Source organism: Apteryx rowi, unplaced genomic scaffold, assembly GCF_003343035.1.
Source record: "Apteryx rowi isolate R43461 unplaced genomic scaffold, aptRow1 scaffold_1028, whole genome shotgun sequence".
In the NCBI taxonomy this organism is placed as follows: domain Eukaryota; kingdom Metazoa; phylum Chordata; class Aves; order Apterygiformes; family Apterygidae; genus Apteryx; species Apteryx rowi.
Window position 1 is genome coordinate 172,198 of NW_020447229.1, and position 22,093 is coordinate 194,290.

The 22,093-nt window shown below is 38.5% G+C and overlaps 1 protein-coding gene across 1 annotated transcript in view; it reads right to left on the reverse strand.

The window, feature by feature from the left end:
* The window catches only part of EFHC2 (EF-hand domain containing 2), a gene marked incomplete at its 5' end in the record, with an annotated part of 49,503 nt that extends 34,183 nt beyond the window's left edge, over positions 1 to 15,320 (reverse strand). Inside the window, 6 exons of the mRNA XM_026065763.1 lie at positions 878 to 1,016; positions 1,337 to 1,447; positions 3,070 to 3,321; positions 5,533 to 5,756; positions 13,201 to 13,351; positions 15,132 to 15,320. Coding sequence (XP_025921548.1) covers positions 878 to 1,016; positions 1,337 to 1,447; positions 3,070 to 3,321; positions 5,533 to 5,756; positions 13,201 to 13,351; positions 15,132 to 15,320 — 1,066 coding nt within the window. The remainder of the gene's footprint in view (positions 1 to 877; positions 1,017 to 1,336; positions 1,448 to 3,069; positions 3,322 to 5,532; positions 5,757 to 13,200; positions 13,352 to 15,131) is intronic.
* Between the last annotated feature and the right edge of the window lie 6,773 nt (positions 15,321 to 22,093).

The window sequence follows — 22,093 nt, forward strand, 5'->3', positions numbered from 1 at the left end:
AAAGCAGCAAACAGGCTTTGATCCAAACACTGTATTCTATCTGATCACAAGTCAAGCTGAAAGAAATAATCTACCCAGGTATTTTGTTTCACAACGTCAGAGAAAGGCCATAGCAGGATTCTTCAGATCACTTTGAACAGTCAGACACTTGTATTTACAGAATGAATAAACTGACAGAAATTTACTAAGCTGTTTTTGCAGGAGGAGATCCATAACAGAACCATTAGCAAGTCTGACCAAGGTAATTCAGAGACACATAAACGAAAGCTCCTATTGTTATACATTTCCAAAATGCTTTTCCATTATGGACATAGTTGCTAAATGTGTCCAGAATTCAATGCTGAAACCTCACAGGATAAATACTCTAATGGCCCAGAATACACAAAACTACTTAAAAACCAGTAATGTGATAGACTACCATTGTTGTGTCAGAAAATGGTATTATGTAAGGATTCTGACATTCATATAAAATGGAACATAGCATAATGGGGAATAGTTTGAGCCCATTTTACTTACCCATTCACTACATACTCTTTATTATTCTCTGACTGCAAACATGGATATTGAAATAGAAGGGGGAAGGAGGGGAGAAGAAATGCCATTCTATCCATATAACTATTTTGTCATTCAGTTTTTAAAATTGAGGCAGTGAGTGACAGAGCATGTACATTATGTATTGGTTTGATGGTGTAACACAGAAGAAAACCCTTCTGGATCACCTGCAAAATTACTGCTTTGCTGTTAACAGCCTACAACAGATTATTATTGCTAAAGGCTTTAATGAATATGTTTTATCAGTATTAAAATTTGAAGACAGTTCTGTCAAAATTACAAGTATAAAAAGGCTCATAAGGAAATGATAATTATCACTACTTACTGATTCCATACTTTGTCCTGTAATACTCTTTAGTAAATTCATCACAATCACAAAGTACTATCTTCCTTCCCCACACATTAATTACTGCCCCTGTTGTCAGGTCACAGTCTTTGTAAAATTCCTGGTGTACTGCTCCTGTCTAATAAAAAAGAGAGCATTTACAAAGCAGCTTCATAAATCTCATAATCACACACAAGTTTTCTTAAAATCTGTGTCATTTAGTGTGTGTGATTTAAAATGTAACCATCACATTCCACTTGCAAGTATTTTTCACCCCATGCTAAGCTACCTCACTTTCACAAACATGGCATGTTAAATTTCAGTAGGGCTGATCTGAACTATTCTCCACTCACAACACAATTTTAAAAATAACTCGCTTTGTTGTAGAAGATAAGTATAGAAATTACAAAAACAACTATAAGGACATTCAACAGCTGGAGGTATTCAATAATATCTGACCTTACGATTGTCCAGAATGTAACGACCTTTGTTTCCTACTAACTCTCCAAACACATTGAGAACAGTGCGATTGGTGATTGTGCCTGGCTGATACAGCCCAGTGGGAGCATACTGCAAGAAAAGAGACCAGCTATTAAGAAATACAATTAACAATGAAGAAAGAGATCTCAGTTACCTTACTGACTTTTTTTACAGCAGTTTTTTACAGACTGATTTTTACTACAGTGTTTCCTTGGAAGATTTTCTAGCAAACTCTAAGGTATATTTATGCTACTGAACCTAAAAGCCAGTATGCATGTCAAAAGATATATTCAGAATCTTATTGTGTATCCAAGAAAAAGGTCACCTTTTTCTTAGAAGCAAATATTAGCACACCAAAGTAGTACATGCCTGTTAACATCTGCTCTAAAGACTACTCTTTTGATTGGTAATGATTATTTAAATGTGTAAAAGAACTACTCAGGATTGGAGTCCTACTGTGCTGGATCCAGTACAAATACAGGGGATTCAGCTCAGCATGGTTGTATTGGGAGAAGAATTCTTGTTTCTCTTATAAGTTACAAAATTACAATAGTAATTTATTGCAGTAATATCAACATCTTAATATACAAAAACATTACAATTTTTTTTAAATGGTGAACTGGTGATGCAGGATAACTGAAGCAGGTTACTTTTACATACCACCTTTCCTAACACCTCAACTTGTGGCCAGTTTCTTCTCATGCTCCTCTAATTTCCACTGAATTCAGAGGAAGAAGCAAGCCCTTAAAATTGCAACAGGCACTGCACAGGTAGAAGGGGTCTATCAGTATAACATCACACCTAAATCAGCATCTTGGAAAGCAGGATGTATAAGGTGAAAACAGTATATATTTTGCTGTTAGGTATTAACTGTGAAGTTCCATGTACATCTATAGCATCACAAATAAATTACCAGTATTAGAAGGAAAGGAGGGAAAAAGATTCCTCAGAGTTTTACTCCAGCTGTGGGTTGATGTTATTTCTATCACTTGAAGTGATAGATACTGAAGTGATAGTGTTGGATACTGAAGTGTATCCAACTCATTAATTTTATAATCATAATAGGTTAGAGGACTCAGATTCCTAGAAGGTTTCTCTGAGGTGAGCCATCTCTAATAACCATGTGATTAATACCCAACAAAGTCCATTAATGGATTCCCATTGATTTTAACTAGCTTTGCATGAGGTTCCAAATCTAGGAATTCGAATTTAAGAAATTACTGTAGATTTGTTTCAAAGAAATAATGTTACTGAACTTGACTTGTTTCAAAGAAATAATGTTACTGAACTTGGAATTTTCCAGAGGACCCAAGAACAAGTCATATGGACCAAATTTGAATTCACTTGAATTTTAAATTAATTTACATCCCAATATCAATGAACTCTTATGAACTTTCATTACCACACAGAGCTTTAGTTATACATTTCCATTAATACATTAATATGGGAGAAAGGAAATTGTACAATATCTTTCTACCCCAATTCTTTCTCCTTTTATTTTAAGCTTGATATGCCCATCCTTAATTTCCTCTGTCACTTACAGTTATTATATAAATATGTATGCAAAAACTAAATAATGTAATTATGATTAATGCTTGGATAATACTTTCTAAATATCATTACAATCCTAATACAGGATTTTCAAAAAAAGGCATTTAATGTTTCTTAACCAGCAAAAGAATTCAAAATAAGCTGAAATTGTCATTCTTTACCTTTGGTAGCTTATTTCTTTTAAGAAAAAGTGGAACTGCATCTCGGCCTGAGTTTACTGGTACCATTTCTTTTATTTCAATAGTATCATCAGACAAATAATAGTGCAGGACGAGTTCTCGTGGGTCACGAAACATAGATTCTGTGTCATCCCACACACAGAAAAAACGTAAAACATGTCCATCATACTCCAGAAATTGTCTCAAAGTGTCTAAGCGTTCATAAGGGCGCAATGGCTTCATATTATCCATGATCTGCAGATAAAGAAGAAATTAAGAAAAAAAAAATTTGTAATGACTGACTCTTAAAGAGAAGATACCAAACTGCATGGTACAATCAAATATTAGAACATACTTTCAGGAGTTTCAAATAACGTCACACAATTACAATACATCAACCACTATATTCATGCCATTACCAAAGAACTATCCATGGGGTTGCTGTGCTGTCAGAAAATATTTGAAAACAATTTTGGATTGTTTTTGATCCTTGTTTTTCTTGCAATAAGGTCCTTCAGTTCAGGAAATCATTAAAATATTTACAGTATGACTCACATCTTCAAAAAATTGCCCATGGCGTTCAGATGACTACAACTCCAAACGATATTGCCCTCCCTGATTTCCTTGAAATTTATTTATACAAATACTGTGGAATAAAGAGTTAATTTCTTTTCTTTTTCTTTGGTGTTTTCTTTCTTTTAGCTTTAAAACACAGCTAATTAACTTTTGATTCACCTCACACAGTTGGCAGGTACTGGGTATGTATGTTCTCCTCTCAATATACACCCATAGATCTGAAAAGGAATAGCAGATCTCCAATTAAAGATGTGATGTCTGACAAGATCCTGCCCTCAATCATAGTAGCTGCAAAATCAGTAGCACTGAATTAAATCTGATCCCAGAATGATGATCCATTCCCAGGAGTGCATTTACATACTGTTAGTTCTGAACACACACATAAATATTGTCCTAGACTAGGTGTTTTTTCCTAAGTCAAAATCCATCATGTCTGAAGTAGATTAAAGGGGTCAGACGGTCCTTTTAACCTACAAAATTATATACAATTGCTACTGAAGGAGAATGGTGATAGACATCAATGAGGCAATGGAAGATGAGCTATCTGAACAGAAAGAACTGTTGACTGATATATCCTCTGGCCTTAAAAATCTGAGAGGGACAAAGACMCATTCTTTCAGAACATCAAATCTGAAAATGGGGAGAGCAGAACAGCATTTTGCCTGCCAATGTCCCTGTTGATCTGCAACACTACTTCAGGCATCACCATGTCCATATGCTAAAACCCCAGTATTTACCATCACAGTACTAGCTAGCTTCCTTCCTGAGCCTTAAAGATGCAATGAGCAAGCAAATAGAGCTACAGCGCTAGATAACATCACCATCTATGGGATATCATCTCCGACAACACAGAAATTTGAATCTAAGGGTCTTGATACATTTTTCATTGGTCTCATTTTCCATCTCATCATATTTCCTCTTTTCCTTGTATCATCATCTTCTGGTCATCTGCATAATTAAGAGTCTGGTGCAAACATTTAATTTTGCTCCAAGCAGTCCAGAAGAATCCACACTTAATAAATTAAAATTTACCCTCTACAAATTAGTCACAGGAATGTGAGAGCATAAAGCAGCCAGAATTTGCTATATAACCATTCTATAATTTCCCAACAATTGACTGAGAACGTTAAGACACAGGTTTCATTCAACTTTGGTCTTTGGATGCTCTTATTTTTCAAACCTCTCTTTTCCCTTCTCCACTCTCTTCAGACACACACACAGAGTATTTTAATGTTTTGCTCATTGTTTTTAAAATATTTTTAACAAAAATCATGTCTAAGCAGGTTACACAATACTGTATATAATTTTCATTGGTCTACCAAATAATGTTTATAAATGAAAGTGGTTTGTCTACAGACATCAAATAATACATAAAAATCCATGACAGTGCCACATCTAGTCAATTCTGCTGGTTAAAGTCTGAGGAAACAGGCAAAGAGAGCAACATTGATTCTAATAAATCTGATTCAGTGTATATACAACTAAAAATAACTCAACTTACGTAGATGGTAAATGTAACATTGTTTAGCTACTATACACACAACCTGAGAACAATTTTAATGCTGTGATTTTTTTTTCACAAACAAATAAGCTTTATCAGTTTTATCAAACTAACACACACACACGACTTTTATTTTTATCAAATATTTTTGTTCTGCCTCAAAATGTGTGTGAACACATCAGCAGGAAAACAGTTATGCTTGGGACTTTGCTATGTTTGTACAATGGGCCATATTATATAAAAAGCAAATTTTCTCTTGTAATTCATTACATTGAAATAGTAGCTGTACATACTTTCTGTTTGCTATTAGAGAAATATTTAATATATATTACTTCATGCAATGGCACTTTTATTAAAATCAAATTTTCACTATTACTGCCTCATCTGACCTTTTGCCGCTCTTTGGTGTATGGGTCATCTGGACGACACACTGGAGGATTTAATCTAACTCCCATCTTCCTCAGGAAATTTTTTGTGAACTGGTCACAATCTATAATTCTGTATCTTCGGGCATAAAGGATTACTTCTATGTTAATGTTGAAATGATCTACGGTATAGAACTGATCTTCATTAGGAGGTGGAAGTGGAATCCGATGACGTCGAACAATAGTTCCTGTATAAGAATTATAATGAATCCATAGAGTGAATATCCTTTGCACTGATGACCACAGCCTTACCAATTTTCTATGCTGAGGGCAAGGGAAAGGGGAAGGGGAATATTTCATTCAGTAAAGGAACTATTAGGTAATGCAATCCTTTTTCACTAGTAGCAATACTTTACGCTGGCCATCTTCTAGAACCTCCCAAATCATTGCCAAATACATAGTTCAAGTACTTCAGTTAAGTTGGTGCAGAAGATTACCAACTTATGAAACAAACAGGAAACCACTTCAATAAATTCCCATTTATTGGTCTAAACATAACAGGTGAATATTTTTTCCAACAAGAACAGCAAAGACACTGTTCTCATTAAGAGAAATCTTTTCTACCTTTACTGAAAAGCAACAGCAGTCTAAGTATCATTTATTTTTCTGAAAAGAAAACAAAAAGCTGTGCAAAAAATCTGGCAAAAACTCTATGACAATGACAATCCGAATTATAAACTTCTTAGAGGGTTGTGGGAGGAGCCGACAAGATTTGTCTACAGGGTGAGAAGAACCACACATAACCAAGGTTAAAGAAAAAACCTGCCCTACCAAGGTAAAAAAGCCTGACCTATCAAGGATGGAGGCAGGGGTGTTCAACCGAGCTTCCTGAAGGAATAAACTGAAAGTACAGACATCTGAGATGAGTAGGGCTGATTGCATTCCAGCAGAAAACAGTAAAATATTGATCCATCCCAAAATATGGGACCAATAACTCATAACCCAAACTAAAAAAAAAAAAACTAAATAAATACAATGAACACTATCCAAAAGTAAAAGAGAAAAAATAAAAACAAGCGGAAACTTTATCTTTAACCTAGTTAAAGTTAATACACACTTAAGTTTTCTTCCTTATAGTCCTTAAATGAAAGGACTGTTATTCTGGGAGCGATGCTTTTGTTTATAATCACCACATTAAGAGAGAAGGAATCTGTGCTTGGTCTATCAGCTGAACACTCACACATATGTTGCTGAATTGGTTATGCTTTAAAAGTATTCACTACTACAAGTACTTTAGAAACAACTTGTAAGCTACAGCCTCATAGTATATACAAGTGTGTAACACATACGTTAAAGGAAAAGTTGTGCAGCTGTGTGTATGATAAGCTACGATTTATTCTAAGTTAGACTTCATGAAGAATAGCAGACTGTCAAAGCTGGGACTAAATGYTTATTTTTAATATTATGAGAGGACAAATAGGACAACATGAAAGTTGCCACATCAATACATCAGCATAACTCTGTGAAAACAACCTGCAGAGAATAAAAAGATGGTCCAGTCTTTAATCTCAGACTCTTTGCTGAGCTTACCAACTCAGATGCCTCCGTAACAACAGCTTCATAATGAGAGTACCCACTGGCTAAGGCCAGACAGAAACCACCAACCCATACTATTTTAACAATTCCTTGCCACTAGAGGTTCCTAACAACTTTAAAATTACAGTAATTATAAAAGGTACGACTTCAAAACAACTATAGTAAACATACAAAAATTCCAAAATTAAAAATAGTTCCAATACCAACCTACTACTATAATAATAGTTTATATAGATACAATTATCTAAAAGGTCTATCTCATTATGTCTCATTATGGAACTGGGTCTCTTTCCAGTGCCCTCCAGCTGTGCATCTGGTAATGGTTCCCACTGAGTCCCTCTTGATGATTCTCCAGCATTGCTATTTTGTTGGGGGCAGGGGGATGGACGGGATGAAGAGGAGCAGAGGAGGAGGGAGGAAGAAAGATATTCCTGTATATTTTTGTTTGGCATTTGAATGGCTATATTTCTGAGTTAGTCCACGGAAATTCTTTATTGTTTGCTTTACTCCCCTAGGGACTAATCTGTATGAAATACATTCTATTACTACATTTAACTCCCGTGATGAAAACATGCCCTTAATTTTTCAGGGGAATAAACCAACAAAGCATATTTACTTTACATTTCTCCTTAAAACTAGGCCTGTTCAGCTCCTTGATGTTTCACAGGTACCACATCTAATATTTTGGTCACTGCCTGTAGAACAAACTTGAACTTCTATCTGTTAAATGAACTTATACACATGTTTAGGATGCATCCTCACAGAAATGTTAGGTAGAAAACATGGTAATTAGCACATTTCAACATGATGCAAGACTCTATAGCACTACCACGAACAAGAACACATCATTTTCAAAATGTGTTAACTGGTTTTGGCTAACCATTGGGTCACTCCTGCAAAAATGAACAGATAAGGTGCTGTACTGGAACAGTCCTCCACATAAATGGAAATCCTGTTGAATGATCATGTTAGTTAAAATAGTTGACAATAGTTTTCTAATATGAGGTGTTTTCTGAGGGTATATTCACCTCAGAACTGGTGAGTAAGCCTTCAGCTAGTTTTTGATATCACTTCTCAAAGTACAATACACAACTCCATTTTGTTCTGAGGGGATAAAAATTTCTTTCCTAATGGAAAGCATCTTGTACAGATAATATCAAGCCCAGCAGTTCTTTGCTTTTATTAGGTATGTGCCTGATCTACACATGCAGAGGATACATTTTATATTGTTTAATTTGAAATTTAATAAAACTTGATCAGCTGAGGTTAGGTTTCAGGGTTTTTTTTAATTGCCCTTCCTTCTGGAAAATAATTAAATTTCTGCTTCTAGAAATTTGCCAGAAGTTGTCATATGGAGACCTGTCAATGTGCAACAATCAGGTTGCTCAGGATGGATGGCTATTCTGATGCTTCTTTTTTGATTATGGGGATGTCAGTCTATTGATCATGGTATCCTGCTGCATTACCAACAATTATTTTAATATATGCATTTGGTCAGGCTAAAGAGCTCCTTTACTCCGCCTTTGTAAAGGGATTTGGAGTACTGCTGCTCTCTGACAGTGGTGCTGGCATCAGTAAGTTCCTACACCACCCTTTGCAGGATATCTTCTCTTCTCTCAGAGCTGCTGATTTTGGGGCAAGTCCAGTGGCAGCTTAAGGAGTCTTTTATAGTAGTGAAGGACTCTTGACTATGAGGCAGCTCATGAAGCAAGGCAGCAAAAGATTTGGTCTCTGTGGCTACATTGCTCTGCAGAAGAAATAAAGTGGTATCAGGAATTTCCTCCGCAAAACTTTCTATTCCCTCTGCACAACTCAGGAGTGCACTACAGAGAGAAGGTGAGGCTAACACCTGGATTTGGTTCACTCCTTGTTTACTTGCACAGAAAGGAGGAGAAGCAACCACTACTATTCCTGCAATGCAAAAAGAGTTCATCTGAAGAAACAAGAAGACTTCTTACATTCACTTGTTCACCCACGTGAGTATGTAGCAAGGTCATGATTTGGCCATCATTAAATATGGCAAAATCCCAATTATCTCAAGGTCTCAGGGGAGGTCTTAAACTCTTAGATAATCGGTTATATTGGAGGAGCTGACTGCAAGTTCACTTTCCTGACTGTACTTTTCTCTTCAGCCAGCCAGTCAGCCTTGGGAATCCAGCCAGCAGGCAGCTCCACTCTCTTTTTCAGCTGGCTGACCTTGGGGAAATCAGCCAGCTGCTCCACTGTGCTGTAGATTGCAAGGCCTGGACTCCACTGGAAGATACAGTTAACCCCATGGGACATAAACGGCCTTTTGATAAGACAAAATCAGTCAGCCACAGTCCTGTTAACTGGGAATTAGGATTACAGAACACTTGCACCACCATATCTAGCCTGGCTCTCTATGTTTCTTTTTATATGGGGAGAGTAATTAGCATTCCGGCTCTGGAAGAACATAGGTGGAGTTTGTTATGTGGTTGACTTAACCGTCCTTCTCTTCACTCTGTACTCCCTTATCTTTAATTAGTTCTTGTGCACTGTGATTGTACCAGTATTTTTAGCTTTCATTCAGGTTTCTCACAAGTTCAGGCTGGCCTCTGCATTCCTTTGTGTTTTGCACTGAATTTCTGTTTAGATAGATTTCTTCCAATACTTCTAATATTTTCCAAAGTTCAAGCTATAGCAATGCAGTTTCCAAAATTGAACATAGTTTTAATTTCAGTTATTTAGTAGCAACTTTATCTGTCCAAATTCATGTCCAAGTACTGCAGCCAATTCCATAAAGCATTTGTTTTTCAAGTCACTGAAACACATTTCCCACAGATCATTTATTTTGTCACTCTGAGATTTTGATTACTGGTAAAAGTACATTTTCTGGCTTTTTTTTTTCTTTTGAAGCCAATTTGTTTTAGTTTTGTAAACTCATAACTGAAGTTACAAAGGCTTCTTTGCCAGCTGTTCTTCACCAAGTCTTCCTGCAGTCTGAAAGCCTCTGCAACATTTTTTCTGTAAAGCAACGAGTACCACCCACAGTGGAGAGTACAGCAGGAAACTGCTACATTTCTCTGATCCCAGCATGCCCACAGACACCCATTCAGGCCATCAAGCTCTCATCTGTGGGGAATGGCACAGGCACTGGTAATCCAGTGGCCCCAAGGGATTAGCCAGTCAAGCTCAGACCACGGCCTCTGAGCCACCCTACCACTGCTGTACCTACTCTTCAGGACGACTCCTGAGAACACCCGTTTCAGCTTCTCTTTTACATCTTTTCCATCTGGGTAGCAGGAACATCCAAATAAAGGTCCCCACCACCTTTTACCATCAACAGATCAGTTCCGAAAATTGGCCAGTAAGCTCTTTTTCCATCACTGTTTTTTGCTGCTCCTCCTTTAAGCAACCCCTTTCCTGCCAGCTCTCCAACTGTCCGTGCAGACTGGGCCTGTCCTGCTCCTGACATTCCCACACTTTTTCATCATTCACATCCCCACATCTGTGCTTTTTTGTTCAGTGCAGTTTGCTCTTATTTCACCAACCCAAGGTCTCCTACAATTGAACTCTCCTCCACAAAAGCCTTGTATTTTAATTAACTGAAATATTCTATTTCAGCAGAGATGCAGAAGATAGCATTATGGTTAAGATCCTGAACTTTTATTTAAAAGGCCTGAGTTCAATTCCTCTTTCTGTTACAAGCTTTCTTGTATGATCATGGGCAAGACTTCCCTTTCTTTGTATCTCAGCTTCCCAGCTTTACAATGCAGGCAGTTACACTTCTGCTCTTTTCAGGCTTACAATATTCCCAGTCAAGACAGGGACTCTGAATAATATAAGAGATATAATGTTATATAATTGTACTATTATATAACATTATATAATTACAATATAAAACAGGCCAATTTTTGCTCTAAAATGGAGTAAAACTGGCAGCTGATGGTTTTGGATTTCTTTTTAAGAAACACTGATTTTAAATATTTGTTGTTTGAATATACATACTACCTTTAGGATAACAACTTCATGGCTGTTCTTTTTACATTTTCAGTTATGCAGAGTAAAGTGTATGTGATTAAAGAATTCTCTGATAGGTCTCTCTACCACCTTTTTTCCCTCTAAGTCATGTTAATCTCCAGGATAAAAAGAATATTTATATGGATACTTATGATAAGTATATGATCTAGATCCTCTCATTAACTGTGGTGCCTAAATGCATCCCAAATGGTTTCTGAGCCTTTGAATCTACAGTATTGCTTCCTTCATAAAAACAATCAATATATAGAACTTCTTTACCAGCCCAGGTACCAGCAACAAATAAATTAAGTGCACTTTTGAGATCCTGGAACATTCCTTTTTAATCCATCAGTTTAATGCTTTATGGATACTCATTGATCCCACATAAGTACTTGGACAAAGCTCTACAGGCCTTCAAAATATCCTTGCATGGGACACTGGAAGAATTCTTGTTTTTCTACAAGCATATTCAGTTAATTTTAGATCCGGTACCAAGATGATTCCAACAGCCATTAACCCAAGATACAACCAAGGAAATAAGGTGAAATTGGAGCCTTCCCATCACCATGGGAACATTATTAGACTGCCAGGAACTCCAGGCCTGAAGATGCAGTCTGCACAACCCATACTGCAAAGACAGTGAAAACATCTAGTTCCTATAGCTAGATTCAAAGGAATCAGCTTTGAGTTTGCTTTATCCCGCTATAATGAAACCAGCTTCCATCTTCCCTCTCAAGGATGTCACTTCTATCTCTAGTGTTAACCATACTTCCTTTCCATTGAAGGTCATTCGTTCTAAGCCACTTAAGCCAGAAACAGCTGCCTTCACTCCTGTGACACACGAGTCAAGGAACACCCACATCTGATGATGTCTCCAGTCTCGCACAGATGAGGTCAGGGGCAGGGAGGATAACTGCCTTGGAAGTTCCCAGGTGAAGAGCTCCAGCATGCATTTCTTCAGGTCTTGAAACAGCATTTTCCCATGTAGGAGGAAGAGGTTCCCCTGAATTCAAAATCAGATCTGCTGCAGAATAGTCAGCAAGACTTCTGGCAAGGAGAACTGCTCAGCACAGGGAGAGAAAGGCACTAAGAACCAGTTTAAGAAGAAAAGATTCCTGGAAAATTTATCCTATGTATAACAGTAATGATGCAGGTAATCCCTTCAGATGCTACCCCTACTATGTAGAGAAACTGGTAGTATCTGTTCATCTTGGAAAAGAATATAGCAGTTAAATAGGTTTTTTTTTTCTTTTTTTGAAAATTATTGTGCTAATATACATCAGAATATACACAAAATCTCTGAAGATTGGGAGGTGCAGTCATCCTAAAATACTAATCCCAAGACATTATGCTTATCTGGACTATATCCTTTGAAATGTTTTTTTTGTTTGTTTGTGTTTTAACTCTGGCAGTGACCCATAAACACCAAGAAGCAGCAGCTGCACTCCTCTTCTGCAGCAGGATGTTGACCGCCAGATCACATTTTGTTAATGTAAACCAAGTCCATTAATATCGCAGTAAATCAGCTCCCTAAACCCTCCTCCAAATGTCCTCAGGCTGGCCCAAGTGCAGCAGCGTGACCCTGAGGCAATCACTGAGGGGTGTCAAGGAAAAATTACTGAGCCAAGGACATTCTAATCATAAAGGAACTGACAGCCAGAGACACCAGAGGTGCTCTCCTTCAAAAAAGGCAGAGAAACCTGCAGAAGGTAATGAACAACTACAGAGTTTTAGCTAGAGAATTTACAATCAGTGCCAAGATGGGAGGAACTAGGCTTCAGAATGGAGATCCAGAACAGACAATTGTTTTTGCAAAAGTGAGAAGATGCTGACAAAAGACCCGCTATCATATGATTTCAAACATCTATACTCCAGAAAAAGAAGGGGGAAGTAGGGGCAGGAGTCTCCTTACAAAACTTGGATCTTCAGAAACTAAGACAATAAAAAAGTTCACATTATCATCTAGAACAAGAAAAATCAATTATAGTTGTTTACTTACAGGCCATTTTCACTAATAAGAAGTCATATTAGATATCCTTTAGAATGGACCGAGACTATACTGAGGAAAGGTATAAAGGGCAAAAAACAAAGTAGAGTGCTATTAAAAATAGATACCTTGAGTTATGCCACTATTTTTCACTTGGGGTTCAACCACTTGGATTGTATCATCTTCAAGGTAGAAGTATATTTTACAATGTCTTATTCTATATAGCTCTTGATTTTTGTCAGGCACTTCCTCCTCAAAATAGGCATCAAAAGACAATACCTATTAAGAACGATAAATAAATATAATGAAGCAAAATCTTCAATCAATGCTTTTGCAGAACACGTCAATAAAATAAACTTGTATAGATTATAAGCTAACTAAGTGTATGGATTTCATGAGGTAGATTTATTTCTCAGAAATGTAAGAATGAAATCCACATTAAATCACATAAATTTAAAATTCTTTGGTTGGCATTTTTATTACCACAACATCTAAGCAGAGATGGAACACTAAAGTAAAGAAATAAATCAAATATAAAAATATCAGCAGGCTGCTTGCAAAATCTTCTGAACAAAGCACTTTTGACAGCACAATGAGCTACCTAGATCCTGAAGCAAATTTTATATTTCTATTCAATGAATTGTTGGAAAATAAAGCGCGTTCTGACAGTAATGGCTTTACTGTTGAGATAAGTGGAAAGGAGAGTTATTTTTAAGCAGATCCTGCAAGCTGTCTAATGAATGGTACTGAAGACTATCAGAGAGAAATGACATTCTTCCAGAAGTCATTTCTGAGATGTGTAAGATGGTCATTTCAAAACTTACCTGGTTCTGCAATTCAGCAATGGGGGGAAATCTCAGAGAATATACCAACTTGCCTTCATGGTCTCTTGCAATAGCAATAATCCCAGAAAAAAAACCTTTGTAGGTGAGGTGCTCAGACCTTTATGTCTGGACACCCCAGCTAAAGCTTTGCAAAGCACTATGTGAATTTTGCACGTCTTGGTATCATTCATGGTCTTTAATCACCAAGACCAACTTAAAAGGAGTGTGCAAGAAATATCTATTTAGTAGTGCACTATCAACCAGGATGCTTGTGTTGTTAAATGTGTGAGAAGGCATTAGTAAAAACTAGGTTTTCCTCCTCAGCACATTTGGCTCAAATCAGTGCTAATTTATACTTCATTTTCATAATAGTTATATTTAATAAATTCAATAACCTTTAATCTTGATTCATTAGACAAAATGAAGCACTGGAAAAAAAGAAAACTTAGCTATTCCCTATGTTTCAAGTGGGTACAATAAAATATCACTAAGCAGAATTTAATGTAAATTTAAACATCGGAAGTAATGAGTGTGCTACAAAATTCAAAGCACCATAGAATACAGTTATTTGATAACTCTCTAACTTTAAAGGTGTTGCTATATCCTTACAAAATAAAAATACAGTAATTTTAAATTCTTGTGTCTACAAAGGACACAATCTACCTATATCCTTACACATGAATGGATCACACAAAAGTCAACGGGACTTTCTGAAAGCAAACATGTCTGGATAAGTAAATTCTGAGTCTATGGCCCTCCATTGTGGTTAATGTTCCCTGTGTGCCCATGCAGATTCTCAGACCAGGGCTTACCTCACATTCCTGTAACTACGTTTGCTGTTTGCTTATTAAAAAGAAAGAGGGGAGGGGGAGCAAAGGAGCCCATTTTTCTTCCTAGGTTGCCAGATAATTCCTTTTTTGCCATCTTTTTCACTAAAAAGAAGTAAATCAACCACCCCCCTTTATTATATACTGTTGGAGATGTACCTCAGTGCAGCAGTATTTTTATATGTTGTTGTATGGCATGACATATGTTTACATTAATTGCCCAACATACCAATATTACAGAAAAATAAATACTACCACTCCTTTTGTTTATCTAGGAACTTTTTTTGCATGCACAAAATAATCTTTTCAGGTATTTGACTAACTGAAATTCATCCTTATACCTTCTTTGTCATATTGTATCTAATCATAGAAAACATCCTTTGGTAACAGATACAGATTTCTACATACCTGTTTGTCAAACGCTACCCAAGCAGGAGCATCACTTCCTATCTCCCTAGGAAATGCACTGTATTTAGGTTTCAGCTTCTGTCCCGGTAACGGTTCACCTCCTATTCCAGATTTATCTTCTCCAACCAGCATAGCAACATTATTGCAGTAACCCCAGAGCTGAGACTTGTGGAACTTCTCTTTCCCTAGCTGTCAAAAGTTTAGAAGAAAAGAAAGAAAAAAACAACTGGGTCATTTTTGTTTGTTTGTTTGTTTTTTAATCCATAAGAGTTAACCAGCTGGCAAGGGGGACTAATCATGTAAAAGCTTCTCTAGAACTACTTTTAATACAGATTCTAAAAACCTGTAACAACTTGAATTTTGCAACTCAAGTGACATCTTTCTGTGGTTCATTTGCAGGACCATCTTATTGATGAAAATGAAAAAAAATTCCAGCAGTTTGCCCAGGCTGAGAAACAGGATAATCCTGGCCTTTTTCCCCCACCTCATTCCCTGAAATTAAGGCATGTGGCAAAAGGAAGTGAGTCACCCATGAGAATTGTTCCTAAAGGTAGAGAGGAACAGCCTTTTCTGAAGCACTCCTGAAGACAAATGGAAATGGTTCAAGAGTACCGAAAGAACAGCCCTCTCTCATTACTTATGTCAAAGATCTTATTTACATTTGCATTCCAGAGTACAAAATAAATAGCTCTGTACTAGTGAATACATTTGAATTTTAGGAGGCCAGGCCTGAATCAGAAGACAGAATATTAATTCCATCTGGGCTTATTCCAAAAGAAGGTCTCTGCAGTGATTTCTTTATATTATTATTATTTTTCAGGCAATTAAGGATGGAGTGCTAAAAAAGATGCATAACCAACTGCAAAGAAACCCATCTTGCCTACTCACATTTCTTGGCTAGGGCTGGAGCCAGTCTTGAAATGATGCAGAAAAGCCTCTGGCCTCACTTGAATTTGAGTCCTGCCTGTGGCAATGTCCCCTCTAATAAGCTGCCTGCTTTGCTGGCCTGCTCCCTTCTACAGAAGCAGCCAGCGTGAGCTGCGCTCAGGCAGCAATCCCCTAACAGCCCATCACACCATTCTCACACGAGAGGAAAGGGAAACAGGAAAAGTCAACAGAAAGCTCCACTAATCCTTCCTTCCACGAGCAGCAATAGCGACTCCTTAGCTCCCCTCACTCTGCTATTCCTCCCTTCCTCACTCCCCTGAAAGAAGCCTGAAACACTTTGGCTGCAAAGGCAGAGGAAAGGCACTGGGTAGTTGCACCCTGGTGCACCTTGCAATGGGAGATGGAGACTACAGCAGTTGTGTCCTCCCTCAGCATGGGATGGGTGCACAAAAAGAAAAGATGAGGCTGGAGCAGGGGAAAACTGCTGTTACGAGTGGTGAGCACAGAGAAGGCCCTGGGTAGATGTAAAGGCTGGACAGCAAGACTTGCTGGAGGTTGAATAGCAGCACTCAAGCAGATGTGTTGGTAAAGTAGCAGAGTGCCAAAATCACCTCTTCTGCTACATGTGGAAGAGTAGGGAACACTAATTATCACACACATATAATTAAAATGGTACCCCCCAAAAAGTGTAGACTAGTCTAAGTTACCATCATGAACCAAAAATTGGCCAAGAGAAAAAACAAAGAGCAGGAACAAACAATCATTTTTCATCATAGCAACATTCAAGTACTCCAGGATAACGTAATACACTCAGTGCTGTTTAGTACAGCAATGTTCTGGAAGAGTGCAAGCAGTGAATAAGCAAAATCTGAAAGTAACTGAGTAGTTACTTCATCCTGCCAAAATGAAAAAGTATGAGGAATTTCAAAGGCAGCTAACCAACCTCATGGCTCATAACATTCAATGCTCATATATACAAACCAATGCACACTGAAGGTTAAAACCTGAACTGTTCACCTACCTTGCAGTGGTCTAAATCCAGTCACTCAGGAAGGGGAGCTGCCACTGATATGAGCAGCTCGGACAAGACTTTAATTTAATTTGTATTTAAAACGCTAGTTTGGCTATGGAAAGAAAAGGATAGTGGTATGCAAAATAATACACGATTTATTATTTTTACAACTGATTATATTAAAAGCCATAATAATAAATGGCCATACTTTGCTTAGGATAACAAAAGCAGGACTAGTCAACCAGATATCGCAAAATAAGAGAAGGTTCACATACTGCAGGTGGGAATGACTGAGAGTATGGAAGCACTTCCCCAAAGAAGGTATTTAAAAGGCAAGCAGTGTTTTGAAAAAAGGTGAGTAAAAGGGCACATGGCAAGTATCAAGTGTAAAGAATGATACAAAGGGGAAAAGAAGTACTCCTGAACCATATAATTTTTATAACTTAAGAACAAGGGTTACTGAATAAAGTTGAAAATCAATAAAAGGAAATACTTGTTCGTGTAATGAGCAGTTAGCCTGTGGGCACCCCTGCCACACTGCATTGCTCAAGCCAAGAATCTAACAAGATTAAAAGAAGAGCTGCATATTTGCAGGAATAATGTCCAAAATAAAATATTTAGCATCAGCACATTTTTTGACCTGTGATATAAAATCTCATGCTTCAGTGCACACTCTAAGCACTGACATTTAGGCATTAGGAGGAGATCTTTATGTGATCATCCCACTCTCCCCTGATGAACTCAACATAGGCCCTCTCCAGGTAAAGGACACTGGAAGTTATGGGCACTCTCTGGGGTCTGGCACCTCCTTTGTGGAAAATTTGCCATCAGGAAGGTTTTCTCCCTTTCTTTAGGACTCTACTGAACTGCCCTTTCTTGTTCTACTTTTCTTTTTATTAATTTTGTCCCTCAGTAGGCTGCTAAAGAAAGTTGGGAAGAAGTCAGAATGGGAGGGAGCTTTCTGCATTTATCCATTCAGATGTAGAATAAACATAGTCAAGCTGAGTTTTAAAAGGGAAATTTTTAGGCAGAAACATCTGATTTATGCTGAAGGATCTACAGAACAGATTCAGATTTTGGCACAGCAAGTATTTAGTTATTTTCCCCCTATTACAAAAGAATGAGTTAGGGAGAAAGGCATAGTTATCAAAGCACAGCAAGCGAGGGTGGCAGTTTTTCTGGGCAAAGGAGAGTTTTTTTACGTCCTCAAAGGTTTTCCTAGAAGAATTTTCTGTTGATCTGTTTCTAGTTTTGGGTTAGTTATTATGTGTTAAAGTGTTTGTCAAAGTAATCCAGGTTTGCTCCTGCTGCAAATTTTCCAGAATTTAGTGGTGAAATCGCAACATAGTTCACAATTTGATAGGAAAAATATATGGCCCAACAGCTGCAATTCTACTAAGAATCCTTCATGGAATTCTTGTAAATTTTTAGGGTTCTACAGAAAGACCATTTTAGATTATTAATCACAGAATTACTTATCAGCACCTTCTCTATGCAAATTACTAAATCTATACACAAAATAATCTTTTGTAAAAATCTGAACACGATATGTCTTTAAAAAACAAAAGAAAGTTTAAGAAAAAGAGTAACTATAATTGAAGATCACAAAAGAGAAAAATGACATTTGGGAAACTTTAGCTAATGAACTCAGACCGCATCCAGCCTAAAATAGTGACAGAACATCACATTACATCCACAGCAATATTAAATGAGTTTTAAAGGAAATATGTGACAGTACAGCAAAAGAGCTTTTACTATGTCTGCTGTGCTAATGCAGCTAAACTAAGCAGGCAGTACATCTGCTGAACAAAGCTGGTCATTTTCTGTGTGGTGAGCCTGAAATAAATACCGAGGATACATTCAATAGTGAGTAATGCAAAGGTCATGATTCTCTGACTGCAGCTATTGGCTTTGCAAACTCAGCTACTGCAGTCCTTGGGGGAACACTCTGCCTCATGCTCTCTGCATCTTACTCTTTAATGCTCTGGTACAGAGTTACAGCAAACTCGTCAGGGAGCTGCACGTTTCAGCTCAGCCAAACACAACTGGGCATTTCTGACCATATATACTGGAGTGAAGAGGGAGCCCTGTGACACGCACTGTGTCAGGGGTCATGTGTTGCTAACCAAGTCCCACGAGGAGTTATGGCAGAAGCCACTGGTAGCAGTTTGGTACTCCTTCCTGTATCCATTTTAATTCCCACCTTGAGAACAGCAGCTGCGCTGTGGAGGTCCTGCTCAAACCCTGTATCAGGATGAACTGCGACATTTCTGAACTACTCTAGTCTGCCAATACAGACAGTGTTCTGGTTGCTTCAGCTAAACACTGGAAACAAATGCAAATACTTCACACTGTGCCAGTGAAATTCATCTGACCTCCCCTTCCCTGTGGAAAGCACCGATCACCCATCAGCAGACAGACAGATGAGCCAAGTAGCAGAAGTTCCCATGATACAAGTCGCATCTTTCACAAAGTTAGCACTTAGGTTCTTAGTGAAAAGTCTTATGTAAGCTACTGATTTTCAAGTTATGTATCATCCCCAGCTTCCTGCAGAGATTCCAGTAGGTTTAGAAGTAAGTGGTATTTTACAAAGACGATCACCTTAAGACATTGTTCCCAGTAAGTGTGGTGCCCCTCTAATACATCTCAGAAGAACGTGCATCAACATTAATGATACACACAGCCTGCAGCAGAGTTCTTAGCTTGTTCTTCCTGCCTGGGCTAGTACTGCCTGAGACAAGGCAACAGAAGGATACAAGTGAAAGAGTCCAAAATGCAACACTGATGGAAAGCTAGGGGAAGGTTTGGGGTTGGAGACTGTGAAGGGACAGAGATCAGGGGGAGCAGGGTTGAGGGGCAGGAGATAGTGGAAGGGGTTCAGGAAAGAATGCAAGGGTGAGGAGCAGGGGAAGGCTCAGCAGGCAACTTACTTATAAGAGGTTGGAAAGCACTCTGTCAAGAAAAACCAATGTCCCATTTTGGCACCAACAATTACAGAGCAGTAGAAAATACTTAAGCCAGGAAACACAGGGACAGCCACAGTAGCACAGCTGAGGGCAATTCCAAGCTGCTGCAATAAACCAACAGGGAAGATGGGGAATTTGCGCTGTATCACTAAAGTTTGCCACAGAAACTGATATTCTCAAGTATGTATTTTCCCCTGAGATCTGTAAACTCACTGCCTGATTCTCTGAGAAATACCACACAGAACTGCTGGAAAGAATTCTCTCTGCCACAGGGATTTCAAACCTCAGACACAAGAAGACACTGGTCAGCTAGAATCTAGTAAATCTGACCCGTATGAATATACAGTCATCTCCATTAGCTGCTGATATAAGGCAAGAACATTAACCTGATATGAGAGGGGACAGCTGCCTTTTACAACAGGAGGTAGATCTGTAGCACTAACAAAGGAAGCAACAATGCTATTGTATTGCAACCAGAGCCATATCTAACTCAGACTCCAAATGCACAAACTCTTTTTTTTGCAGCAATATAGCAAATCTATTACATGCTACATTTCCCCAGAGAGAGGATTAAACATGGTTATCACAATACATAATTTTCTCTCCTGACAAATAGTGATGTGCATATAACTTGTATGGACAAAGCTAAAAATCTTGCTATTGAACAATTTCAATATCAGCTATCCACAGCCCTGGCTAAGGGGAAAGGCCTTACTTCTACCCACTAACTAGCCCTCTGAAGACAGAGCCTGAGCCAGCAAGCAGGAGATAGGCTAATATGCACTCACGAGTATGCCAGGTTGCTCTATTGTAAGATCTTCTGATTGCCCACATGTGAACATAAGCTGCAGTGGGCTTATCAGTAATGCATGTTATCTATGGACTTATGTTCAAAGAACAGGAATTTTAAAGAAGGCAAAGGAAGGTTATTTGACAGATGGACTTGTGTGTTTCCAAACTACGGTAATTTTGATTTAAGAGAGATTTGAAAGAAAGAGGAGAGTTCCTTTTACTCTCTTTGTAGGCAGTAAATATTTTATGCTTCAGATGCCTTCTGGTGGCAATCATTCTTCTCCCCCCCAGTCAAACCAAACATCACACATGGCAATGCTTCTGCTATGCCTGTCACTTTCATCCCTGCTCTTCATCTAGTGCAAAGGAAATGTTATGTTACGTTACCATAGGAACCACTCCAGCTATTTTAAAAGTGTGTATCACCTTGGTATATTAGCCTCGCTTCTAATTAATTGTGATGCCCAAGCAGTTATATTTTGTCAGGATTAAATAGAACTGCAGTAGTAATATTGCTTTCGGGGAAGCTGCTGAATTGGAAACAGGCATCAGTCAATAACAGTCAAAGAATAACTAAGACAGTGCTTTCTGCCTTACACAGTGCCAGCACCAGGGGCAGCTGTGAGCCGCTGGTCCTTGCAGTCCATTGTTTTCAGCTGATGCAGAAAGAAGCGGTCAGCTATGATGAAGCTTTTCTGCTCATAGACTAAAGAGAGAGAAAACATTCTTGGTAGAGCTATCTAGAAATAGTAATCTTAATAACAGAGCAGTAATACAGGGGCCTGCACAGCTAACAGAGGCAGCGAACAGAGGCAGCAGTTTGCACAGCAGTTCACGCGGAAGGGTGCACGAAGGTACCTTTGTTTCTGTTCCCTGTGGTGTACGCTTCCTCAAGTATGGTTGTCACACGCCGCAGAGCACATTCCCCAGTGGCTGTTGGAGTTGCTGTGTCAGAGGCTGCGACCCAGACCGACCCTCTGACAGTAGATGCAGCTCTGCAGGTCTCAGGCTGCAGGGAGTGCTTGGGGCCTCTCCGGGAGGCCTGGGCTGGCTGTCACCTCTCCTGCAGGAGGTGTGCTGCTGTTGGCGAGTTGTGTCGTCAGGTAAGGGAGTTACGGGAGGAGGTCAGTAGGCTGCGCAGCATCCGAGAAGATGAGCAAGAGATAGACAGGGTATTYTCGGAGACTGTGCAGCTCCAGGAGTCCCAACCCCCCGCAGCAGTGGAGTTGCCGGAGGGCTCTGTGCCGTGTGAAACGGTACATCATAACACCGTAGAAGAAGGCTGGAAACTGGTCACTGCTCGT